Raw genomic sequence first — 26,496 nt, forward strand, 5'->3', positions numbered from 1 at the left:
AGGAGAAAGCAGGAACACGACTGCAGGTGGTTCCCTGGGTGGCCTACAGGCTACCCCTCTGTGGGTGCTGCCTGAGCTGGACTGGCTGCCCAGGGATGGACCTCCTCTCTGCTGGCTTCTGTATCGGGCTCCCACAATCAGGGATGACAGGTCTTTCTGGACTAGACTTTGGCTCTGGGCAGGCTGCTGTCTCTTGAGGGTCCCTCCCCACCCTTCTAGACTTAGAGGTCCGCCTGGGATCTCAGCAGTGATGGAGGAGGCGGGAGCGGAGAAAAGGTTCCGGCTTTGGAGACCTGGGAGCCTGGGTTTAAATCTTGATGTCTTCCTTTACATGCTGTGTGACCTTAAGCAAGTGACTTAACCTCCCTGAGTCTCAGTTTGCCCGTCTGCTCAGTGGCAGTAATACCTGCTTCATGGGATATGGGAGGACTGAGAGAACGAAGCAAAGTAATTCCTGAAAAGGGCTTGGCGACAGTGGGGCACACAGTAGGCACTCCCTCGGCACTGACCCAAGAAACAGAGCCTGCTTGGCAGTCTCCAGCAAAGTGAAATGCCAAAACAAGACTTGACATGTGGGCTGTGGGAGCCAGGGGCACGTGATGCTGGGGGTGTTGGCAGGTTAGATACATACTCAGGAACAAGAGGGAAGTACTGAGACCAGGGGATATAGCCGGGTGACAGGGTCAAGGCTGGAGGCAGGAGGTGTCCTTACCTCTGTTATAGGTCAAAAAGTGCCCTTCAGTAATCTTTTTTAAACATTTAAGTAATGGTCAGCTTGGGGTGCAACTAAGATCTCCGGGACTCTGGCCACTTCCCCAGCCCTGGAGCACCCCCTGCCCTCTCTCCCCACCTCATGTGTCCTTCTCCCTGAAAGAAGGAGTTCTACCAGTGCGCATATGGAGCCTGTTCCAGATTCCTGGTCACACAGATGTGCCACTGCGGGCCCTGCCTTGATGCAGCCCGAACCTGGCATAAAATGGGCCTGCCTGGGGAGGGGATTCTGTTCTTTCCCAGTACTGCAGTGTAGCCAGCACCTCCGAGCATGAGCTTCAAAGGGACACACCCCTTGCTCACCAGTTGTGTGACTGTGCACCAGCTGTTGACCTCTCAGGACCTCAGTTTCCTCATCTGTAAAAGGGGCATGTTGACAAGAGTGCTATTCAGGGTGTTGGAGAAGTCAGTAAGAAAATGCATCGGATGCATTCAGGGCCGCATCTGGGGTACGGTACATGCTCAGCCCAAGGCAGAGCACCTTGTTATGGTTATCACCTCTGCCTGCCAATGCTATCCCCCTACCAGAACACTAGTCTTGCCCTTGGGCAGCCCTGGGAAGTCAACAAGAGGGACCAGGGCACTAGGTGCTTCCTACAGAAGGAGGCACAGTTCTCAGAGGGGCAGCTAGGCAATTTCATTCACATCATTCACACCAAGACTCCAGACCCAAACTGCCCAGTTCAGGGGCTGGCGGGGTCGGTACCTGCACATGTAGGACGAGAAGACGGGTTGTGCTGGAATGTGCAGGTGTGTGTTTATATATTCAGCACAATTATTGATCACTGAATGCTAGATGAGGATGCGGCCCCGTCGGGGAGATGGGTCATAGACAGAAAGCCTCTTCGGTGCTACGTCTGGAGGGCCCCAAGCTTGAGGGAGCAGAACCTCGATGGCCAAGATACAAAGAAGAGGGGCCTTTTATTCTCAGCTCTCCCTTCCTTCCCTGGGCCACCATTGCATCCCTCAGTGGCTACCTCCACACCCAGACAAGCCCAGGCACATCACATCTTTAGAGTACTTTTTAGGTGCCCTGCCCAAGTGTGGCCCCTTCCAGACCCACCTGGGCTCACAAGAGGCTGCAGGCTGAGACATAGACTCGGTGTGGACCAGGTTCTGGGCTCAACTTGGCCCCATCTTGCTGTGGACCCGTGCGTACTCCCTTCCTCTCCTTGGGCCTTGGGCACAGCCCAGTTGTTGTTTGATCCCCTTTGTGCCTGTGGTTCGCCTGTGCTTCTGTAGCCTGACAGGCCATGTGAAGGAATCTTCCTTAGCCTCCTGGCCTCAGCCTTCCTTAGCCTCATGGCCTCAGACCCAGGAAACAGGAGGGGAGCCTCCCTTCTCTGCTTCTCAGGCACCAGCGCCTCTGTGACAGAAACTGTGTTTCACCCAAGTCCCCTCTCATTTCTCCACACCATTGGAAAACCTGATACCTGGATTGCTGCTGACTTGGACTGACCACAGGGAGCACTCCCTGAGAGGGGCTGGGATTTCTCAGTGAAGTAATGAGGATTCAAGAGGAGGGTGAAGGAGCAGGGGGTCTCTCAACAACAGCAACGTGCCTACGCTGCATGATGAACCTTTGAGGTTTTAAAGCACCCCAACTTGTCAATCACTTACTTGGAGCCTTTTTTATAACTGAAGAAGGCTCCAAGTAAGTGATCGACAAGTGGGGGTGTCTGTGAAGCATGGTGTGTACTGGGGCTGATATGATGGCCAGTGTTCACTTTAGGATGACCTCGAAACAAATGCAGGTGGGGGAGCTTTCAGCGAAGGCACCCAAACAATTTACAGGCAAAGGAAAGGCCTTCAGCGCAGGATGCACTGGCTCAGCCTGGGGCCTGACACGCAGCAGGCAGTCCAGGAGTTGGGGTATGCAGGCGGCTCCCCAGAGGCTGCCCACAGCTCTGGGTGGACTTGCAGTGCCAGCATGTGGGGTGTGGTGACACCAAGCACCAGCAAAGGGCAGGCATGGGTGGGAAGAGGGCGGCGGGGAGGCACACGAGAATGCCCATGTGCAAGCCATGGCATGGGGAGAGGGAGAGGGGACCACAGCCTGGACAGGCAGCGCTGCCTTCTTCCCAGGGAGATGACGCAGTGAGGGAAGTGGTGAGGGGCTGGGCGGGAGTGCAGCAAGAGCAGTGCTGTCTTCTGAAGCCTGGTCATGGAGCCAAGGGTGAGGGCAGAAGTAGGTACACCCACTCAGGGCCAGACCTTGGTCCAGAGTGGCAACCTGAGGACTCAGAAAGGTGGCAGGTGCCAGGGCCAAGAGGGGTCAGTCTCCAGGGACCTGCTGAGGGACAGATGCTTGAGGGGGAGCTGGGCTGGTGGCTGAGGCCTACTCTGGCCCCCAGGATCTGGTTGGGTGTGCCCAGCCGTTGGGGGCCGGCTTGGGGAATAGTTGAATGGTGGCATGTGCCCAGCTCCCCCCATCCTGGAATCTGAGGACAGGCTCAGGGCATGCCGCATGGATTCTCACCCTCCTAATACCTTCCAGGCCACTTGTAAAACATGCTCCAAAGTGACCTTTGGGGGCTGATGTGTAGACGCGTGACCACACCGTGGCGGGATATTTGAGCCCCTCAACCTTCCCCGGATCTCCAGAGCCACTTTGGTGTAAACAGTCAGTTCCATTATAAATGGCTGCCAGGGGTACCTCTGCCCTCTGGGGCCTGACTGTCAGCCAGCAGGCTCCTGTCCGGTCCATGCTTTCCTCAGCAAACACACGGGCCGCTGTGTGCAGGCCAGCGGTGTCTCTCAGCGCCAGGAAACCAGCAGGGGTGGCTCTCACACCACAGGTGTTGAGTTTCAAGATTTCACAAGGGATGGTCAGAAATTGACAAAGAGTGGGAAGGAAGAAGGGAGGAGGTGGATGCCTGTGAGCACCACCTGCAGGCCTGCCACATGCTGTGACCGGGACAGAGCAGAGGGGGCTGATCCTGCCCTCAAGGGTGGTGAGGGGGAGGAGGAGGATCATTTCCACCATGTCGAGGCTTACGCAGCTCTCTGCAGGTGCTGTGCTAACCTTTTAAGGGTATCAGCCCAGTTCATCTCCACAACTCCACTTCAAGACATTGTGCCCATCTTAAAGAGGCACCCGAGACTCAGGGAGGTAAAATAGCTTGACCAGCATCACCTGGGCCTGCTTGACTCCCAAGTGCAGGCCCTTCTCTGGGCACCCACCTCTCCAGCAAACGCCAGGGCTGCCATGACCAGGCACAGGTGGGGTGCAAGCATGGGCAGACGCTGAGGCCATACCATCATTCGCCGGTGTCCCTCTGTCTCACCTTCCCTCTTCTCCCAGCAACTGAACCATCCGAACATCATCAAGTACTTGGACTCCTTTATTGAAGACAACGAGCTGAACATTGTGCTGGAGCTGGCCGATGCCGGTGACCTCTCGCAGATGATCAAGGTGAGGGGCCTGGCGGGAGGGGCTGGAGGGCCTGACACAAACCTAGGGCCGGTGGCCTCCCCTCAGCCAGAGGCAGCTGCCCTCCTCGCCAGTGCTCACAGGCCATGGTCCTTGCTGGGTGCCTCATTCTTAACACCAGCCTCAGGGAGCTCACCTCAAAGGAGAGCCACTGCCAGGCACCATGGCTCATGCCTGTAATCCCAGCACTTTGGGAGGCTGAGGCGGGAGGATTGTTCAAGAACAGCCTCTCTACAAAAAAAATTCCTGCGCCTTGGGAGGCTGAGGTGAGTGAATTGCCTGAGCCCGCGGGTTTGAGACCCTCCTGGGCAACTTGGTGAGACCTCATCTCTACAGTAAATAAAAAATTAGCCAGGCGTGGTAGCGCATACCTGTAGTTCCAGGTACTTGGAAGGCTGAGGTGGAAGGATCGCCGGAGCCCAGCAGGTCGAGGCTGTGGTGGCCAGGAGCAGCCACTGCACTCCAGTCTAGGCGACAGAGTGAGACTCCAACTTAAAAAATAAAATAAAATAAAATAAAAATTAGCCAGTTGTATGGTGGCATGTGTCTGTAGTCCCAGCTGAGATGGAAGGATTGCCTGAACCCAAGGGATTGAGGCTGCGGTGAGCTGTGATCGTGCCACCACACTCCAGCCTGGGCGACAGAGGGAGACCCCAACTCAATAAAAAAAGAGAGAGAGAGCCCAGTGTGCACGAAGCAAGATGACGGCGGCCTCAGACTGGTGACTGGGAGAGGGCCAGCTCTGGACAGAGGTGACCACTCTGGTCACCCTGACCTATCCATAGGCACATGAGCCACTTCTCCTGCCTCACAGAAGGAGTAGCAGCAGCACCCTCTGTGAGGTCAGACCCCAGCTCTCAGGAGAGTGTCCTGTGGATCCAAACACCTCGTTTCACAGAGGGGAAAGCTGAGCCCAGAGACTTACCTGAGGACACCCAACATCAGGGAACAGAGCTATTCCTGTGCCCCAGGGCTCTGTTCCTGACCTGAGACCCTTCAGTGGACATCGTCCCCAAGATGGTCTCCCTACCTAGAGGGGGGTCTTCACTTCCGCATAGTGACCAGCGCTAGGGTCTTTAAGAGGCTGAGCGGCTAAACAAACCACACGGCAAGCTCCTGCTTGTCCCCTTACCCCTTCCCCCGCCCCCCTGTCGGCTCCACCTGCCTCCTCTTATGTCCCAGGGCACAGGGCCACTGTGAGTCTGGCATAAGGAATCCTGCCTCCGGCCACAACCTGGTCAAGCACCCCAGTGCTTCACTCACTGAGTTCCACGCTGGGCTATCTGGGTTCAGATAGCAAAGCTCAGAGAGGTCTAGTCTCCTGCCCAAGGCCACACAGCCTCTAAGTGAAGGAGCCCAGGTCGGTCTGATGCCTAGGCCTGAGCCCCTCGCTCCTTCCCCAAGGCCCTCGCCTCCCTGCTGGCTTGACCTTGAGTCTCCCTCCCTGACCCATCCATCTGCTAGTGAGTGAGACTGGGCCCTACCTCAGCACCCCTCCCCTCCCCCAGCCACACTTAGAAACAGCCAGGCGGGGATTGTGTTTTCCCACCAGGCACTGGGGATGGAGCAATTGCTCAATGCTTGTTCTGCTGATATTTGGCTCCTAGGAATACGAGTATCGTGGGGAAGTGGCATTACTTGAGCTGTTATCACCTGCTTTTATATTTTCGTTGACATATTAATGCATTTGCAGGGATGTTCATCTCTACCAGATCCCTGGCGGGAACAGATGTGCTACATCATGTCTTGGTTCTTTCTCCCCCACCCCCACTGCACTTGTTTCTCCTTCGCATTCCTTGTTCTCTCGCTGAATGTGCATGCATTGTATGCCCACTGTATGCGAGCCCTCATGCTGAGATCTTGGGGTACCACTGACATGGGCACCACCCTCTGGGAGCCCAGATTTTAACAGGAAGGCAGACCTGTGAGTGAACAGTTACGAGCCAGCGACAACAAGCCAATTCAGGGCCTATGAGAGTCAGGGCAGGCTTTCTGGAGGAGTTGACACTGGAACCAAGACCTGAGGGGAGACAGTCTAGAAGCAGGAGCAGCCTGTGCAAGAGCCCAGATGAGAAGCACCGTGGTCCAGAGAGAGCATTCTGTGAGAGGAGGGGAAGGGAAGCCGAGGGGTGGACCATTGGATCATGCAGGGCCTCACATTCAGGCTCCGGATTCGGGGCCATGCCCAGAAGTCAGAGAAGTTTCTTAAGACTCGTGGCAGGTAGCAAACTAGGTCAGCTCTGTGTTCTAGAAGAAAGACTGGATGCTGAGCCAAGGGAGAGGCGAGGGCAGACGGAGGCGGGGGTAGATGAGGAGCAGGAGGTGGAGGAGAGGCTAAAATGCAGCTCACCCAGGATCCCTCTCCCTCCAGTGTGCCCAGATACCCTTGTGGCCCCTCAGTCCATGGAGTGGAGCTGGAGCCAGACAGATAGGTGGGAGTGTGGCTGGGCACGTGTCCCTCCTTTCCTGGCCTCAGTTCCCAGCCCTGTCCTAGGGAACATGTGGGAAAGGGCACTGTGGGAATTGCAGGCCCGGGCACAGGCTCATTCAGCTGAGGTGGGGGAACATATGGGTGTCCCAGCTGTCCCTTCACCTGTACCTTTTCCTTGACTTTCCCAGGGCCAACACTGGCTCAAGGTTCAAATCTGTCACGAACCCAGCAGGATGGAGTCTGGGATGTAGGTAGACTGGGTTTCTGAGCAACTCCTAGCTTCCCCTGGCTCCCTTCTGGCAGCCCCTGACCCCTCACGCCTTCCCAGACCCTGCCCTTCCCCTGTTCCCTCTGACCTGGCTCAGGAGTCTTCACCTACAGAGCCTGGCACAGTGCAGCCCCCAGCAGGAGAGGCAAGGCAGTGGAGAGACCTGCCCTAGGCCAGACACGCCCACTGGATGACCCTGGGCAGGTCCCTGTGCCTCAGTTTCCTCTTCTGGGACATATGCAGCACAGTGCCTGGTCCTGGTGGGAGCTCGGTTTCCTTTGCCTGTCCCGCTCTCAGGCTGCCTCTGTGTTTCCAAGGGACAGGGTCTTGCCAGGACCCCAGCCTGGGATATGCACTGTCCATGGTCCCACCCACATGCCATGGTCACTCCATTGGCCTCAGAGGCTGCTGACAACAGTGCCTGTGTCCCGAGGGCCCACAGCTCAAGGGCCGAGCAGCACCACCACAGCCACGGTGGCTGCGTTATTTACGAGGAACATGAAGCCGCGAGCTGCTGCTCCCGGAACCCACCAGAGACTCTGTGCCTTCCTGCTAAATGTCAGACGGCACTTATAGGACGTGACATTTAGAAAATCACCACCCTCGGCCGCACATCCCCACTTAAATGCTGTAATGAGGAATAACTAGCATCACGGTGTAAATAACATCCCAGCCTGGTCCACCGCAGAGGCCTGGGGGTGACCCGGCGGTGGGGTCTGTGCTGAGACTGGGGCGGCTCACCTGAGCCCCTTCTTGGCACCTCAGGAGGCCTTGAGGGGATTTGCTGTGAGGCCAGGGCTCCCAGCCACAACTGGCCCCCTGTGGGAGGTGCCCAGACCCGGATCTCAGCTGGGTGACCTTGGACGTTTCTGAACCTCTCTGAGCTCCGTCTTTCACCCCAGTGTTACTGATGCCATTAGACATGGTGAAGAGCTTGGGCGTCCTAGGTAGGAGGCCTGGGGTTGAGCTGGGACTCTGTCCCTCACTGCATGGCCCTCAGTTTCCTCATCTGTAAGATGGGCTCTGCCCTCCTTCTTGTGACCTGACACCGTGGCTGCAACAGCGCGTGTCAGCGCAGGCCCTCTCCTCCACCCATGTCCCCTTCCCAGGCAGGGCCTGCACCAGAGCTGCCACCCTGACAGACTGGCCCAGCGGCACTCATGGCTGTTTCGGGAAAAGGCTCCTTCCTACGCAGATGCCTGGGGCTTAGGCCACTGGTGTCCGAGTCGTGCCATCTTGATCTGGGCCGCGGCTGCAGGCGTGCTCCTAGCCTACCCTCCCAGGACTTTTGTCCCTATGGCCCACACAGTACAGCCTGAGCCTTTTTTTGTTTTGTTTTCATTCTGGAGCATTAACTATGTTTTTCTGGCAGTGAAGTAGACTGAGGCCTGTTGAAACTGGGGTCCATTTCCTTGAGGTTCTCATCATGTTTGTTGATGGTCGCAGTGCTCTGGGATTGGCTGACTTCTGGGGAAGTGGGGGCGGTTGTGATTAGGCCGGGGCAGGGGGCAAGGAGTGTCCATACCCAGGCTATTCCCACCAGGAGCTCCCTGTGGGGACTGTGTCCAGGAAGTTCCAGAAAAATGTGACCAAGGGCTGTCATCACCATATTCAGTCCAACCCATGAGGAGACACCAGACCTTCCCTGCCCTCACAGAGCTCACAGGGCAGGGACAGGGCGGCCACCATGCATGATCTGGGTCACAGCAGCAGCATGAATGCAGCACTCCTGGTTCTTGGTTGCCTGTTCAGCAGCCTGAGCACTTGCCTGTGCCAGGCACCAGTGTCTACCAGGAAAGGATGGGGCAGCGCCCATGGCCATCCCCGTGGAAGCCCACTTACTGGGTCCCGTCCATCTGTCTGTCCCCGCATGCAGTACTTCAAGAAGCAGAAGCGGCTCATCCCCGAGAGAACGGTGTGGAAGTACTTCGTGCAGCTCTGCAGCGCCGTGGAGCACATGCACTCGCGCCGGGTCATGCACCGAGGTATGTGCTCCCTCCAGAGTCCGCTTCCTGGTGGCTTCTCAGGGGCAGCCCCTGGGGGGTTGGACCACTCTGCATGCCCCACATCAGGGGCCTGTCCGTGGTGCAGAGTGCTATGAGCCCCAGGGGCGGGGGCCACTCTTGGCACACCATCTCCAGCCCCCAGCACTAGCCCAGGACGTTGGGAACGTCCCACAGCAGGGACCCTTCCTAGGGGCTCTGACATCTTGACCGGTATTGGCGGGACACAGGAGCGGAGACACCTGCAGGAGGGTTTTCAGAAGCTGACGTCATCCGAGTTGTGAGGAAGGACCTGCCAGGTGTCAGGTGTCCTGGAGATGGGCTGCCTCATGACTCTTCTGTTCCTCCCCTTTCCTATGCTTATGAGTGTCCGCACCAGCCATGGGAGTATAGCACGGGAGTTTGCTGAGGGTGTGGGTCGTTAGTCACACAGATTTTCACTGAGAGCCTGCTATGTGCTAGGCACTGTTCTAGGCCCTGGAGGTAAAGCCGTAGAAAAGAAAATAGCAGCACAAAAATCCCGGCTCCCCTAGATCTCATAGCAGCTCTGTTAGACCCATTTTACAGGTGAAAAAACTGAGACTCAGAGAGACAGTAAATATCCCAAGGCCCCACAACCAGAGCCATGGCCTGAAGGAGCAGGATGGGGCTGGGCCGCCCATCAACTGGACTCCCCCTTCCTCCTGCCCCCCACCCACTCCAGGCCTCCTGTCCCCAAACTCACCCCCTTCTCCTTGCTCACAGACATCAAGCCTGCCAACGTGTTCATCACGGCCACGGGTGTCGTGAAGCTCGGTGACCTTGGTCTGGGCCGCTTCTTCAGCTCTGAGACCACCGCAGCCCACTCTCTAGGTAAGGGGGGCCTTGTCTGCACCCTGGCAGCCCCCAGTGGTCTTGGTGCCCATGTGGTGAGATGCAAACGTTCTCCCCACGTACCTTTGGTCAGTGAGTATGGGAAAATGCCTTTTTCGAGCCCCAGAGTTTACGCATCTCTTCAGAATAGCAAGGAGCCCAGCTGTCACCCTGACCCTTCCAGGGAGGCTGAGCCCGTCGTGTGGAGTGGAAGGGCTATCTATCGCACGTGGCAGTCATGTCCCACACTCGGCACCCCATGGGGTCCATTCCTCCTGGGAGTAGACATTGGAGCTGGTTCATTTTTGGCTTTTAAACAGGCAGTATTGAAGCTGTGGGGGCCAGGTGCTCACAGTCGGACCGCATGATGGGTGGAAGGCACCTTTCTGGGCCTGTCCCTGCTCAGGGCTGTGTGCCCGGTATCCAGGAGGTGCCCACTGAGCTAAGGGCTGCACAGGAGCTCTGCAAGGCCCTGCTTACAGGACAGGCTCCTGGTACCAAGAGCCTCCACCCACCCAGGCGACAGGGACAGTGACATGTAGCTGGACCGTGAAGGACATAGGTGCTGTTGGGGCAAGGAGAGAGGGAACGGCATCCCAGGAGAGGGAATGGGTGAACCTCGGAGTGAGGCTGAGCGGGTGGCTGGGTTTGACCAGAAAGCAGGGATTTTGGGAGGTCTGCAGGAGCAGCGGGAAAGGTGGGTAGGGCCTAGAATGCCAAGCTCAGGGTGAGGCGTGTGTCTCAGGGCACTTGAAGCTATGGTGATGTCTGAGTTCACATGCCGGATGTGGAGCTGAATGTGAACCTGAAATGGCAGGTGGTGGGAAACTGTTCATTGAGTGAGACTGTTCAATGAGTGAGCATATAGAAGCCAACAAAGCCCCAGTGGAACCCGAACATAAGGCCTTGTGTGTCTCGTGGCGTCCCTCCTGCCCCTCCACGATTCAAGCTGGATGTCCCTGGCCCCAGACCCCCGAGTGCCCGTGGCAAGCTTTGTGTGCACAGGCAAGTCTGGGGAGGGTGGAGGTGCTTTTTGAAAGACTCACTTTCCTGTGGAGACCTGCAAATGGCATGTGATTAGGGGAAATGCCCCAGGGCTCCAGATCCCAGCTTCGAGCTGCTCATGGGTGGGGCAGAGGGGATGGGAAAGGGGCTGTGTGTGTTTTGAAACTCCTGTCCCCATCCCCCCTAGAAACACCTGGCCAGGCCCCAGGAGCTTTTCCCTTGGCTGCAAAGGAAAGAATGGACCAGAACCCAGCGGGGACAGCGTAGGATGGTCCATTTACACCCCCTTGAGGGGCCAGAGGATCCTTCCTTTTTGCAGAGGAGGAATCTGAAATCCGGGGAGCATGAGAGACTTTCCCAAGGTCACGTGGCAGCAGAGCCGGGACCTGAACGCAGGCCTTGCTGCACAGAGCCCTTGCTGCTTCCAGAAGACCGGGACTGGGCCTTGGAGGGTCGTGTGAGGGCCTCCCTCTGGGGACCACACTGCTGACTCTCCATTGCCAGAAGGAAACCTTGCTTTTTCTGTCCCCTCAGACATTTACTTCCCTGGGAAAGACAAAGCATTCCGGTTGCGTTAGGACTGTTTACCTATCTGGCTTCAGAGCTTCAAAAAGGCTGGAAAATTCAAGGGCAGCCATCAAAAAGAAGAGTTAACCCACTGTCTCCTGCCCCCTGTCAGTCAGCTCCGAGCCTCCTCTGTCCCGCTGCAGAAGACTGCGGCGCCCCGTCAGAGTCGGTTAGGATCGCAGCTTCGGGAACGGGCAGAGATGCGGTCTCATCCGACAGTGTGATCTTATCGACTTGGACTGGTGCACTTATTATATTAATGAGAAGAAATTGGAACTTGGGAGCAGGCCACCCTCGCAAGCCAGGCTCTTCCCGAGGCTTCCAAGCTGCGGTCGGACCGCGTGATGGGTGGAAGGTGCCCTCCTGGGCCTGTCTCTGCTCAGGGCCGTGTTCCCGGTATCCAGGAGGTGCCCACTGAGCTGAGGCCTGTGCAGGAGCTCCGCAAGGCCCTGTTCACAGGACAGGCTCCCGGTACCAAGAGCCGCCACCCACCCAGGCAACAGGACAGGGACAATCAGTGCAGGGTCAAAGCCCAGGACCTGGAGGAGGCTCTGCAAACAGCTAAGTCTCGCACACGCATTGGTCGGGCCAGAGACTGAACTAATTACCACGGCATCGTGACTCAGAAAGGACACGGGGGCAGGGGCCCCTTCACACCCTGTGCGTGGGTATGAATTATGCATCTGCCACGTCCAGTGCGCACCTACTACGTGGGAACGCTGGGGTGGCAGCTGTGTTGCCCCGGCAACCACCTTTCTCCTAAGGCTGCTGACCCGAGAACTGGGCTTATGCAAATCTGCTCTCTTCCCGCCTCCCCCGCCCTCAGCCCCCTCCCCGCCTCTGTATTTGCTAACACGAGGCTGGCATGAAAGGGCATTAGTCAGTGGCATGGTCGGGCTGACAGGTGCGGTACCCAGCGGTGGCAGAGCGGCTGCCTCGGTGTCAGGAATAGGAGCCGTAATTAGAGCGCAGAACAGAATGAGCGTCAGACGAATTACCAGGCAGCAGATCATATTTGTCAGAAAGGATTGCATACATAAAAATTAAGTGACAGTACACGCCGGCGTAATGAAAGAAAAATGAAAGATTTGCCTATACACAGCTCACAAGCTACAAGCAAGTGTCTCGCTCCAAGCAACGGCAGCAGCTGCAAGACAAATTGTGGGGCTGGGAGAGTAGGCGCACAGGCCTGGCTCGCGGCGGCAGTGACAGGGCGGCCACGGGCTGGCGGGGGAGGGAGGCCAACTTACGCCCAGGCCGGGCTGGGGCGACCCTGTTGGTACTCACCGGTCCAGGCACGTTGAGCCTCCTGCGCTTGGCCTGGCAACAGGGCCTATGTTCCTTCTTCTTTGAGTGGGCTGTCTGGCCCTGGGCTGGGTGCAGGGGACGTGCCATTATGCAGTCTTCCCTGTTTTTGAGGGGACAGACATAGGCTCTGGTGGCAAGGCAAGGGGACGGGTGGGACTGTTTCCTGAGGGCCCACCATGCACAGGCAGGTGTCATGCTCTATGATTTAAATAACACCACAAGGAGCCAGGGTGACCTGGAGCCCATGACCAGCTCAGCCCCTTCCAGAGCTGCCCTGACTTTGGTTTTCTGTGGCCACCACACTTGCAGAAAAGGACAAAAACGAGGCTTAGCAAAACATTTGAAAAACATGTTGATTTTATGTAAATCACCACCACAAGACTTATTATCTCTGTCTTACAGGGAGGAAACTGAGGCTCAGAGAGGTGAGACCACATCCCTGTGGCCACCCAGCAGGCGGGTACTGGAACCCTGCAGGGAGTCACCTCAGGTCCAGGTGCTTTTCTCGGGGCACCAGCCACAGCATGGCCTAGAGAAGGGTTGGGTTGCAGGTACCCAGGGAAGGGGTCCAGAGGATTCCCCCGGAGCCCTCAGGTGTGGGCACCTTATAGGGCTCTGAGTGCCTGATCGTATGAGGACGCGCCCATTCAGCATCATCAGCAGTGAATGTCCATGAGGGATCTGGGGGCTTGTCAGGGCCCGCGGGGAAGGAGGGAGCCTCCTCTCCCTGTGGCAGTGCTGCCTAGCTGGGGACTACGCTGTGCCATGACATGCCTGTGACTGGACCTGGCACCAGGGGGCCTTGTGGGATGTTTGCTGAGTATATGGACATCCCCCGTGCCAGGCATCCCTGGGGACGCCTGTTGGCACAGGCACGGAGGACCGGAGGACTGCACAGATATGTCTCCAGCCTCTTCCTGTGTGGGCCGCACCCCACGGGCCATCCCGACGGCGCAGGATGTCTGGGATCAACCCTGCAGTCCCTTGGGCCCAGCAGTCCTGCTTTAACAGATAGCTCAGGCCTGAGGGTCAGCCAGGGTTCTGAGCACTGACCTCAGGGAGGCAGGTCATGGGCTGCCACGTTCCTGGCATTTTCAGGGGCACGTGTTAGAAAGAGAAGAGCTGACATCAGAGTTGAGGCGGGGTCTTAAGAGGGCAGCATGTAAAGAATTAACTCGGACCTCGTTTACAGACGACAGCTCATTGACTTGTTCACTCATTCATTCATTCAGCAAGCATCTGTGCCAGACCCTCGGCTCGGCCCCTGCGCTATGAGCCCACAGCCCAGGAAGAGAATCCATTTCGTGTTCACTGTAACTCAACACTGTTCTAACAATCACCTCCCATTTTCCAGAGAGGGAACCCGAGGCTGAGTGGGAGACTGAAGCTGAGAGAAAGTTTCTGTTCTCAGACAGTGAGCCAGCAGGTCGAGCCAGCCAGGCCCAGCGCCAAGGCACCGAGGTCTCCACCTGCCCCTGCCTCCCCAGTCAAGGATCTGACACTGAAGTACAGCCCCTTGTCCCACCCAGTGGATGGATGTCGGCAATGAGACCACGTTTCTCCAGCTGTTTTCCGTTCCACCATTTGGGGAAGAGGGGCAGTGTGCAGACACCAGCCTCTCCTTCTCATGAAGTCTGCCTTTTCTGTATCTAAGGAACGTGTTTCAAACACCACAAGCATTTCAAAGCATGGCAAAGTTTGTTTGACAGGAGTGGCGCATCTCGGAAACAGGGCCCCTTTAATCAGCCTCCGCCTTTGAGGTCCCGCGCTCTCCTCTGATACCTGCTGGGTTTGAAATCGGGGAGTTCTCGGTACAGAAGGTCAGGGTTTGTGAGGCTCCTCTTGCATACGCACAGCTCCATCCCCCACTGCGAGGAGGGGCAGTGGGAGTTGCTGGGAGCGGGTTGAGACCCAGGCTGTGCACAGCTCTGCCTCGGCTTGAAACATGGCGGGCGATGGGCTGGGATAGGCCAGCCATGCTGCCCACGGGGCTCCCCCCAGGCAGGGCCCCGTCCGTGGAGGCAGCACCTCCTGCCAGCTTCTCCCACTCTTCCCAGAATCCTCACTCTCCTGGGGTCGAGGGACACATCCTCCAGTGGCCCGCTGCAAGCTGAGGTTTCTTTGAAGCCTTTCGTTTTATCTTTAAAACTCTTGCAAGTTGTGCATTGTACTCTGTAATATTTGAGTATTTGTTGTCGGCATAAAAATCAGGTTTTACGTGACTTATTCCCAGATAAAACTGGCATTACAGGAAGGGGTGCTGTGTTCACCCCCTGTAGCTCCATGCACTCCTGGCACAAGTTGAGGACACCTGGTAAGGCAGAGCACCCCAACTTTGGGATGCACAGACCAAGGGGAAACCCTCTCTCCTGGGTCAGGGGACTGGAGCATCTGCCAGGAGGTGGGGACGTGAGGACTCTGTGCCCGGCATGGGATAGGCCAAACCTCACTCAGTTAATGCTGCATAAAGTCACTTTATTTACTTTTTAGTTCCACAGATATTTACTGAGCATCTGAAAGAATGAACAGGTAGATGAGTGAGACTTTGTGGCAGCTCCTCTCAGACTTTACATATATCAGAAACTCCCAGGGGCCTGTGAGAGATGCAGGTATCCAAGTTCCACCCCTGAAGATAATGACCCCACAGGCCCGCAGTTGGGCTGGGGATTCAGATTTCTTTTTTCTTTTTTGAATCGGGGTCCCACTCTGTTGCCCAGACTGGAGGGCAGTGGCATGCTTCTGGCCACCGCAGCCTCGACCCGCTGGGCTCCAGCAATCCTTCCGCCTCAGCCTTCCAAGTAGCAGGAATTACAGGCGCGTGCTATCACACCCAGCTAATTTTTGATTTATTGTAGAGACAAGGTCTCGCCAAGGTGCCTGGGCGGGTCTCAAACCCACAGGCTCAGGCAATCCCCTCGCCTCGGCCTCCCAAAGTGCTGGGATTACAGTGCTGTCACCACTGATTAGTCCGGACTTTCTGTGATAGATGTGGTCAGCTGGCTTCTTCTGGACACTTCCTGGGACAGACAGTTCCTGATGGGCCCTAACCTTTGGTGTAGATGGGTGGGTGGGTAGATGGATGGATGGATTGTTGGGAGGATTGTTGGATGGATGGGTATGAATGGGTGGGTGAATGGATAGATAGATAATTACATGGGTGATGGGTGGGTAGATGGATGAATGGAAGGGTGATGTGTTGATGCATGGATGGGTGGGTGGGTGGGTGGATGGATGGTTGGATGGCAGGTGGATGAAGGATTGGATGGGTGGATGGATGAGGGGTGAGTGGATGGGTAAGTGGATGGATGGATAGATAGTGGGTGGATGGATGGATGATTGGATGGATGGGTGACAGGTGGATAGATGGGTGATGGGTGAGTGGGAGTTGGATGGATGGATGGGTAATGGGTAGGTGGGTGCGTAGATGGGTGGATGAGGGATGAGTGGATGAGGGGTGGATGGTTGGATGGAGGAGTGATGGGTGGGTGGATAGATGGATGCGCAGTGGATGGGTAGGTGATGGATGGTTGGGGGGATGGCTGGCTGGACAGACATGCTGGACAGACAGACTGATGGACAAATGAATGAGTGAATGGGTGATGGACGACTGGATAGGTGGGTGGGTAGACAATAGATGGAGGGACAGACAGAAGGATGAAGGATGCGTGGATGGCATCTTAGAAGAAAGCGCCAAACTGCATTGGGGCGTCTGCCTTTTGTCTTTATACCAGTGGAAACTGCGGTGAGCAGAAGGAGCAGGGGGGAGTGGCGAGTGGAGGGGAAGGAGGGTCAGCACCCCTGAGCCTCTCTCTGCCTGTGTGCCCCAGGCTTTCGCCACAAGCCAGGCCAAGGCAGGGATCTGTCGGCAGAGGGAGAAAGTGGTGACTGAACAGAGAGAGACAAACCACATGGTCAGCCAGCTGAGCATCTGGCTCCCCCTGGCAGGGCAGGGGTGGTTTAAGGCGGATCTTAGAGGAGCATGCCCGGTGGCAAAGGGAGCAGCATGTGTCAAGGTGCAGGGGCAACTGAAGAGCAGGCTGGGGCTGGGGCTGACGTGGAGGATCCAGGATGGGGCCAGGCCTCAGAGCCCTTGCTTTCAGACAAGCCTGCCCAAAATGGCCCAGGCCATAGCCCTAGCCCTGGCCCTGGCCACTCTGCGGGTCACCTCTCCCTGCAGAGACCCCCCTTAGAGACCCTGGCAGAGCCAAAATGGGTGGGAAGAGCTGTCAGGGTCAGCAACAGTGGACGCTGCTGTCCCTCACTAAGGACAGGCCCCTGACTGCCATCTGTTCCCCATTGCCTCCACGTGTACCCCATCATCCCTACGTTGTCATGCACCCTGGGTGCTAGAATCCACTTCCAGTTGTCCTTAGGTTCCCATGGTTAGCCGAGAACTGTTCAGTCCAACATGTGGCTTGACTGTGGCAAGTTGTATGTTTCCCACTTGGCTGTGCATTTAGCTTTGCTCCCTCACGACCGGCACGTACAAGGTGTTGCTACTGGAAGCCACAATTTGCTTTCCCAGAGAATCCCACGCAGATTCCTGTGTTGACTGACACACTTCCTGCTGAAGAGCAATTAGCCCCGTGATGTCAGCCATAAAGGATGACACGTTTCTCAAAATCCTGTCTTTAAGTGATGTCTGCTGTCCTTGTGTCAGGATTCTTGCCATGAAAGGGAGCTTGGTCTCCTGATAAGGTAGTAATCATGTTTGGGACGCTTGAGCTCATACAGATGGTCCTCTCAGGCCACCATCAGTTCAATAAGCAGTGCAGTGGGCTGCAAGAAAGAGCTGTTAGCACTGACACGCCCTGTCTGATGGACAGCATGCAGATGGACTGTGTGACTCAGTGGTGGATACTCACAGGGCACCCACCACAGGCTGTCCTGCACAGGGTGCTGGGACACCTGGCAGACAAGGGCCAGCCCTGGGAACTCGCAGCCCAGAGCAGAGGCTTCCAGCACTGTCCACAGCCTCTCTGCATGAGCAGGATGGAGTGTTTCATCCATCTCGGTACAATAAGAAAAACAAGAATGCCATCAAATTCAAAAAGTTCAACTTTTCATTTGCAAAGAACTGTCCTTGACTTTGAAAGTATGAGTTTTCCAAATAGTGTTAAGCTGGCTTCCCCCGCCCCAAATAATACTGACACTAGGAGATAGTTGGGGCTTTTGTGTTTTTTAGATGTCCATCCTTGGCAAAATGAAAAGTTACCCATCCTGTGTTTGCCCCGAAACCTCTTTTGCTCACAAAACTCTGCAGCCTGGGCCTGCTGCTTTCAAAGTCTAGCTCACTGAGTGGTCTGTTCTGGGGACCAGGACCCTTCTTTCATCGTATCTGTCTCAGCCCAGCATCTGCCACATTGGACTTCAGCATCCCTCATAGATGGTGGTTAGATCACCAGCAGCCTCTTTCTCATGATACGGTGTCTCCAGGCCACTGAGAATGTTCTGCTATAGCGACCTTACAAATCCACTCCTAAAGCCTCCAAACCGTCAGTCTCCAAATGGGTTGATACCAGAAACTCAGGTTACAAATCTAGATTCCTGGACCTCACTCCACACCTATTGGAACACCCCTTCTGCTGCCGTTTTCATGCCTCTAGTGATGGGGAGCTCACTCCTTCCCAGAATATCCTCCCATCTTTGCAGCTCCAGCTCTTCAAAAGTGTGTCCTGCAGGGACTGGGAGAATAGGGCATACCCCCTCAGTTTCCTTTTGCTGGCCTTTCCTGGGGGAAGAATAGGGACCCTGAGGGCAGGCCCTGAAGCCCTCTGGCCTTCTTCCTGGCAGCTGACCCCCATCCTTACCTTTGGCTTTGAACTTTGGCCTTTTGTCTTTAGCCACTCAGATAGGTGTGTAGTTGTGCCTCATCGTGACTTAATTTGCACTTCCCTGATGAGTCATAAGAAAAACAGTGCCATTGCATGTGCATTGGCCGTTTGAATGTTCTCTTTTGTGAAGTGCAGGGTCTTGTGCTCATTTAAAGAAGGAAGGGGGTTGTTTGTCTTCTACTTAGTGATTTTAGAAACTTTAAACTGTATCCCACATATGAGCCTACTGTGTGGTAAATGGTATGAGATGATTTTCTCCCAGTACTATATTTGCCCTTTTAGCTCTCTGCATGGTGTATTTTGATCAACTGACATGAAAGACTTACAGATCTTTTCTTTTGTGGCGGGTGCTTTTTCTATCCTGTTTAAGAAGCCACCCCCAGTGTGGACGTGCTGATCAGTGCTGTGTGTTCAGTTTCTGGAGCCTGAGAGTCTGGGTTTGAACCCATTCCCACCACTTTTATGCAAGTCTCTTCACCTGTCTGAGCCTCATTTTCTCCATCTGAAAACTGGGATGCCTCCTCCTGGGACTGTTGGGACCAGGGATGAGGTAACACGTGAAATGCTTGCTCATCCTCAACATGGTGGTTTTCCTTTCACTGTTGAGAGCCTGATCCTGACTCTTGTGGGATTCAGTCACCTTAAAGGACATCTGGCCACAGCATCCCATTCCATTGGAAATTGGCAGAAATACCAAGCCCAGCTACCCAGCCCCAGCCTGATTCTTAGGTCTCGGTGGGTCCAGGGAATCTACTTAAAGTCCCCAGTCCTCTAATGCCTAACTAGTGTGGGGTCCTCCAATTTGTCCCCAACATCTCATCTGATAGAGGGGACAGGCCCAGAGAGGAAGAGGGGGCTGCTCAGAGACTGGAGCCCGGTCTCTCCCCAGTTCCCATGTGCCCTCCCATCCCGCACGGCCCTGGACTCCTCCCGCTGTCCCTGCATGGAGTGTAAGCACCCACCTTTGCTGTGTTTCAGTCGGGACACCATACTACATGTCGCCGGAGAGGATTCATGAGAATGGCTACAACTTCAAGTCCGACATCTGGTCCCTGGGTTGTTTGCTGTACGAGGTGAGCCCCTGGCCGCAGCTCTGCGGCATTAGGCAGGGCATGCATGGGGTGCCCAGTTAGGGCAGGGCTTATCCTCCCCAACTCAGCAGGGGAACCAGGTATGTCACGTCCGCCCAAGGCACCGGTGCCACCAGGGCCTGTCCTTCACCCTGGCAGCCCAGCGTGGGCCCTGGTCTTGCCCTTGAGCTGCTCAGGACCAGGAAGGGGGATGGACTGGAAGCAGACAGAGAGAACACAGGCAGGGATCTAGCTTCTCAGACAACTCGTGCTGGCCCCAGACTTCCAGCTGCCGCTGTTTTCCCTGGCAACCATGTTAACACGCTGATGATGATGTTCATTGTTCATTATTGGCCATGGATCAGGCCCCACACAGGGTGCTGGGGACAGGAGACAGATCTGCTCATGACTCTGCATCGCTTCCCACTGGAGGGTGGCCCCATTCCTCCAGGCCCAGCAACAGGGCTCTCACTGGAGACTACCACCCCTCCCCTGAGTCCTGAATGGAGCCATTGGATAGCCATTTCCAGATCTGGTGGCCGCATGGACCAAGGGACAGGAGCCTATCTGAGTCTTGGTGGGCCCAGACTTGAGACAGTATGAATAAATGGAAGCCCCACCTATTTTGGCCAGCCACACTGGGGCTCCAGGTAACTGGGGTCTAGGGAGCAGCAGCCACTCTAAGAGCTGAACCCATTGCAGCCACCGACAGGAGGGCCTGAACCCCCTGGGGTCTCAAATTGGCAGTCCCACCCTCCTGCCACTTTGTCCCTGGTCCCCCTAATGCTGGGTGGCTCCAGGATTCCATCCATCTTGCTGAGTCATCTCCCCATTTGTAAAATGGGGATATCAGTACCTGTCCTGCATTGTCACAGTCCTGATAAATAAAATGTCAGACAGGAAAGGGCCTTGGAGACCTGCAGGGGCTGTGAGACACCAAGCACGGCTTGGTTTTGAGATCGCACCTTGAAAAGTTTTCCACTTTCCCTGGAACCCACTTGTGCATATGTGGGGTCTGCTTTGCAGCAGATATGCTGAAATTACCTTAATCAAGTCAATGTGGCCAGTGATGGTCAACAGCAGTGACACTCAGGACAGTGTGTCCAGCTGCTTTGAGTGTTCTGTTTCTTTGCCTCCTTGGGACTGTCAACCCCAAGGACTGACCTCACAGCCCTTGGGTATGAGCGCGAGGAATCCCCTGCCTTGCTGGGCCACGTGGGGACCATGGCTACTCTTGTGGCCAGGCTCTTTTGGCAGTAAGATGTTTCCTCCCCACACTGTAGTCTTAGACTATCTGATCAAAACTCTGGTCCTTTTGCAAGGTGTCAGCTTCACGACACCTTTATTTTTAAGCCAGTGGCCTGCTACTAATAAGTACAAGTATCTCACTTAAAAAGATCGGCTGGAGGAGTGAACCTTGTGGCATCGGTGCTTTGGACCCCCTCCTCCCAGAGGTCAGCAGATGTGGGTGACCAGCTGTGTTGTCTGGAGGGTTTGTGGAGAGTTGGGCCCTGGCATTCGGAGCTGGGAAGTAGGCTATGTTCTCGTTCCAGGGCTCCACAGGGCATGGTTTGGAGGATTTTTTTTTTGAGTTGGAGTCTCACTCAGTCACCCAGACTGGAGTGCAGTGGCCGCTCCCGGCCACCTCAGCCTCGCCTGCTGGGCTCCGGCGATCCTTCCGCCTCAGCCTTCCGAGTAACCAGAATTACAGGCATGCACTACCACGCCTGGCTGATTTTTTGATTTATTGGAGAGATGAGGTCTCGCTGCCCAGGCGGGTCTCGAACCCACAGGCTCAGGCAATCCACTCACCTCAGCCTCCCAAAGGCGCGGGATTACAGGCTGAGCCACCGAGCCCGGCTAGAAGTTCTTTTAATAAGCACCTAGCTGCAGCTGCCGAGGCTCAGGGAGTGCAGAGCAGTGAAGGGGGCCTCCACTGGTGAAAGGGGGCTGAGCTGTGTATCCTCCCCCCGTCCCCATCTCTTTATAGCCCGGCTTCTGGGTGGGTTTGGAGTTAGGGGTGTTGAACAGGTGGGGGAACCTGAGGAGGGTGTGGCTGCAGAAGGAATTAGAGGGAAGTCAGTGTCTTTATCAAGAGAGAAAAGAAATGAAAATCAGAACTCTTCCCAGCAATAACAGAAAAGAAACCTGCTTGTATTGGGTGCCCTACATGCCTGCACATTTATGAAGTCCCAGGAAGGGTGTTTGTTATTTTACTGAGAAGTCATTGAAACCAGATGGACAGGGCCCCAGGGTCAGGAGGAGTGCCGTGTTACACAGCTGCTGTGGTATTGATGTTTGTCACCCAAGATGAATCATGAACTCAGGGTCTCTCTGGCCATCCCTCAAGTCCAGACACTTCTGCAGGTGAACACTGTGACCACCAAGGCCAGTGACAAAGCCAAGGCCAGCTGTCACCCAGCTCAGTGCTCCAGGGTCAACAGCCCCCCAGCCTGCCCTGGCCTAGGGTCTGATGAGGTGATTCAGACCTCCCTCTGAGTGGGTGTCATCTACCTGGTGCCAGATCCTAGGGGCAAGGACAGCTGTTTTGGGTCACCCAGGGCCCAAGCAGGTAGTAGGCATAGTAGGCAGTCAGGCGAGTGTGCTTAACTCAGAGCTGGGACTTTGGGTGAGAGACGCAGGGACCTGCCAGGAGCCCAGACTGGTCAGAAGGATGCAAGCTCCAAGCCGCAGCTCCAGCCCTCACCCACAGGAAGATCTGGGGCAAGGCAGCCCCCATGGGCTCCAGCCGTACTGTGTATAGAATGGGGTCCCGGTCTGCCTTGTGGGAAGCACCCGACTCAGAGGGGGCCCTCAGGCTTGTCCAAGCCACTGACGCAGTGCAAGCTGAGCACTGACACCTCTGCCCACCTCAGGTGGGAGACCCTGCAGCTTGCCACATTTCCCTTTCTGCTTTGGCCAGCAGGAAGCCAAAGTACAGCTCAGTGTCAGTCCCTGGGGAGCACTCTGCTTTGTCCTCCCATCCTCGTGTACACAGCCCCTCGTCCAGATGGTTTTCTTCCTTTTTCTGCGCTTTGCATTTTCGTAAACTGCTTCTTGCCCTCCATGAACCACGAGGGGCTCCAAACATCCACAAACACACGCAGGCTGATGGGTGACAGAGCTGAGTGCATCTCCCCAGGGCTGGGCCGGGGAGGGCAGCAGCTGGTTCCCTCCGCGTGTGCCAAGCCTTCCGCCCAAGAGCGGCCCTGCAGTGGTCAGCCCTGTTCCCTGCCCAAGCCTTTGTCTCGGCTTCTCTGAGGAGGCAGACACAGCCTAGCCAGCTGTGCCAGGCCCACAGCAGCAGCCTCACCGGACTCCTGGTAGGCAGTTGCCCTTCTAGTCCTCCTCATGGGCACCTGAACGCATGTCTAACGAGGCAGCATTCCACCTTGGTGGCTCCCCCGCTTCCAGGCTTGAGCTCTGCAGAGTTGATTTGTTTGTTGGGGGTGAGCGGGCAGTGGGGCATCAGCCAGAGAGGGACATGTCGGAAGTGGGAAGTCAATGAAACAAATCAATCCAGTCCTCAGGGACAGCGACACCAATCTCAACCTGATGGCCCTGACCCCCCACAAAAGAGGGTTTGCATGGCTGGCAGGACCACGCCAGCCCCTCCAAGGGGAACAGGGTAGGGGCTCTGCCCCAGGTGGTATCCCTCCCCACTCCTGCAGCCCAGTAGAGGAAGAGGGAGCGGGTGTGCCCTGGCAGACAGGGAGGGGCTGCCTCGAGCCCAGGGCTGTGGTAATTGGAAGGAGACATCCTGCAGTCACGACTGAGCCTCCTGTTCCACAGCCTGTTGTGTCCTCCAGGGGCACCAACTGGAGAGCTGTGACAGAGCCCCGCCCCCTCCAGATTCAGGAATCTGAGGGTTCCTTGGTGGAACACACCGCGATCAGGATGGCCCCAAAAGACCTTCCCTTCCCCGAGCCCCAGTGTAGCCTGGGAAGTCCCAGAAGCCCCTTCATCGTTTCCTGCGGCTGCAGTAACCTATTCCCAATGCTGATGGCTTCAAATGTCATACATGAATTCTTTTCCAGTTCTGCAGGCCAGAAACCCAAACTCCGTCTCTCCGGCCAAGGCGGCTTCCTCCTTGGCCTCTCCTGCCTGCGCTCCAGGGCTTCTCCTAGTGGGCTCCAGACTCCTGCCTCCATTGGCATGTCTCCTACTCCTCTTTTGCAGGCATGTCCCCCTGCATCCCTCTCAAAAGAGCCCTGTGGTTACATGGAGCCCATCTGGATGACCTAGAATAATCTCCCACCTCAGGACCCTAAATTTAATCATACCCGCAAAATCCTACTTGTCCTATGAGGTGACGTTTACATGGGTGTCTCTGGGGCCCATTATGGAGCCCATCACACCCCCTTTGGAACCTGGGCATCCAGCTATCACTGAGGACTCCCTGAGGTCACCTGAAGTTGCCGAGGCTGACCCGTGGCCAGCGCAGAGCCGCCACCAAGCACCACACCCGGCCTATGGCCCTCTGTGGTGCCCCATGGAGTGTCTTGGAAGGTCAACATCAGGAGACGTGCCAGGTGGCTCTGCATTGCTGCCACGGACACCCGCTTGATTCAAGGCTCGCAGGCTGGGCTGCAAGGAGCCCGCCGCAGGGGCTCCTCGGCCAGGAGCACATCGGATGCCTGAGCATGACTGTCGGAAGACCCGGTGCTTTATTTTCATTACCCAGCACGCCCATGGAGGCACACAGCAGGCTGCCTGAGCTTTGCAGAATTTACTTATTTACATGGAGCTCAGCTCTGAGCATGGAGCTGAAGGGGCTTATTTGGTGCCTGCCTTGGGATCCTCATGGAAGGGCCTCCCCATGCAGCCTCGAGGGCCTCTTGTGGGACTGAGACCCAGCAAGACAGAGGGGAAAGGTCAGCTGTGCCGAGCCCGGGGTCTGCTATGGAATTCTGCTGGGGTGTGCTCGGAGACAACTGGGTGACAAGATGGGAGACTGAGGCGCTGCTGACAGGCGGGCATCAGATGCGATTGCTGTTCTTGCTGAAGTCAGTTCCCCTTCTCCTCTTGACATTCTCAGATCACACACCAGTTTCTTAGAGCCCTCCCCGCAGGGGCCAGGGCCCACCCGCTCCCTTTTCCTTGGCTGTGTGTCACCCCGATGATACCCGAGAGAAGAAATGTTGCATTTGAGAAGCAGGGCTGAGAGCCATGGCTTCCGCAGCCCTAACAAGGTCCTAGATCAGCCCCAGACGGCAATTCCTCTTCTACTTCAACCAGTCAGGGGCCGGGTGGGCACCGGCATGAGAAGATCTCACCAGCGGGGAATCGTTCTCTTCCCAGCAGCCCAGAGGTTCCTTCACAGCCCATCACCCTGACCTGGGAGGAAGGCCCGGGGCCGACAGCAGGAGGGGGAGTCGGTCAGGATGCTGCTCTGCTGGAGTCTGTCTACAAATGGAGGAGCCCCTGGGAGCAGGGAAGGCTGGGGTGGCCCACTGTTGACCCTATTCCAAAAGCTGCTCTCAGATGATGTAGGGAAGGCACTGGGGAGAATGGAGAAGTGATTTGAATCTGGGGGCTCCCTGCCCCCTCCAGTTTCCTGGGGCATTTGGAGTCCTGAGCATCGAGGTTTGTAAAAGTCAGATCAGATTGGCTTGTTGGAGGTCGAGCAGTTCCTCTCCCAGGCCAGACACATGAAAAACAAGGGCCCGCATGAACGGGGCCAACATGTAAATGTCCTTTCTACTCCAAACAGAAGCCATTTCCAGGAAAATCCATCCTAATCCTCCAGCCATGACTGGGAGGACACCCAGATCGCCCCAAGTGACCGCCCTGAAGTCTCAGCTGCTCTCTACTATGGCAACAGATGTCTTTTAAAGCTGCCCAATTAACCCTTTGCACCTGAGGTTTTCATAATTACTGGCAATGCATCACCCTTGTGACGCCATTGCAGACTCAACGGTAAAGCTAGCTCCCGGTCAGGTCGGCGGACCCCTAAGTGAGCAGGGCCTCTGAATACTCATCCTTCCCCTGCCAAGGCCAGAGCCTCTCTCTCTGCAGCCTTTCTGCAGGGGTGCTTTCATGGTCCAGAAGGGTTCTCGACCCACAGAGGGGCCCGAGCCCCTGGTCAGTGAGAGAGAATGCTGTCCCTAAACAGCCACCTGAGAGCACTTGGCATGGCCTAGGCACCTGGACCCACAGGTGCTGGATTTGGGTCTCAGGAAACTCCAAAATCTCCAGGCCACACTCTGCTGCCTTCCCAAAGGGCATCTGCAAACCCAAGGATGCTGCCAGGGCTCTGAAGCTTCCCTGGGTCAGGCAGACCCTGCTCTGGGGCTCACAGGTGAACAGAGGATGGGGAAGACCAGGAAACTCACAAACCCTGCTGCCGTGGGCTCCTTCTGCCTTGAGGTAGGGCCCTCTGGCCCACCCTGCAGGGCATAAGGACAAGGGAGGAGTCTGCCCAATGCCCCATTGCAGCCAGAGCCAGGGCCCTTGGTCAGGAAGCCACAGCAGAGTGGCCCTGGCAGCCTGGATCCTCAGAAGGGAACCAGGGCCAAGCGGACAGGCAGGCATGCTTACTCAACGGCATTTCATTAGCAGGCAGCACTGGGCCGTCCCTCGGCAGTAGGCGACAGTGAGCGGGAGTGACAAGAAGCACTTGAATCCCATTACGGATTAATCAGCAGATGGGGCCAGCGGGTGCCACGCTGTGCTGCCACGCTGCTGCCGCACAGAGCCACTCATGGCTCCTGCACAGTCCACTGGAGAATCCCCCCACTGGGGTTCTGAATGGTGGGCTGGGGAATCTGGACACCCTCTGGAAGGGGAGGCCGGTAGCGCCTGACTCAGGAAGAACCCACTGGGGGGCGCCACCCTACAGTCCTGTCGCTCCCCTGAGCCATGGCCTGCCTTCAGGGTGGAGCAGGTGCTACCTGGTTAGCGATGGTGACGGCTCAGTGGGTGGAGCCTTCTCCATGTGCCCATCTAAGTACA

At 56.3% G+C, this 26,496-nt stretch overlaps 2 protein-coding genes across 2 annotated transcripts in view; one reads left to right on the plus strand and one right to left on the minus strand.

Annotated features, from left to right (window-relative positions):
- Positions 1-26,496, plus strand: part of NEK6 (NIMA related kinase 6) — a 55,440-nt gene that overhangs the window by 23,285 nt on the left and 5,659 nt on the right. The window contains exons 5-8 of the mRNA XM_008055088.2: positions 4,076-4,186; positions 8,780-8,888; positions 9,651-9,758; positions 19,451-19,545. Of these exons, the coding sequence (XP_008053279.1) occupies positions 4,076-4,186; positions 8,780-8,888; positions 9,651-9,758; positions 19,451-19,545 (423 nt within the window). The remainder of the gene's footprint in view (positions 1-4,075; positions 4,187-8,779; positions 8,889-9,650; positions 9,759-19,450; positions 19,546-26,496) is intronic.
- The window catches only part of PSMB7 (proteasome subunit beta 7), an 84,082-nt gene continuing 69,655 nt past the window's right edge, over positions 12,070-26,496 (minus strand). Inside the window, exon 11 of the mRNA XM_021710930.1 lies at positions 12,070-12,082. The gene's annotated coding sequence lies outside the window, so the exon portion shown is untranslated. The remainder of the gene's footprint in view (positions 12,083-26,496) is intronic.

Source organism: Carlito syrichta, unplaced genomic scaffold (assembly GCF_000164805.1).
Source record: "Carlito syrichta isolate Samal-C Ts95f unplaced genomic scaffold, Tarsius_syrichta-2.0.1 Scaffold301655, whole genome shotgun sequence".
Lineage (NCBI taxonomy): Eukaryota > Metazoa > Chordata > Mammalia > Primates > Tarsiidae > Carlito > Carlito syrichta.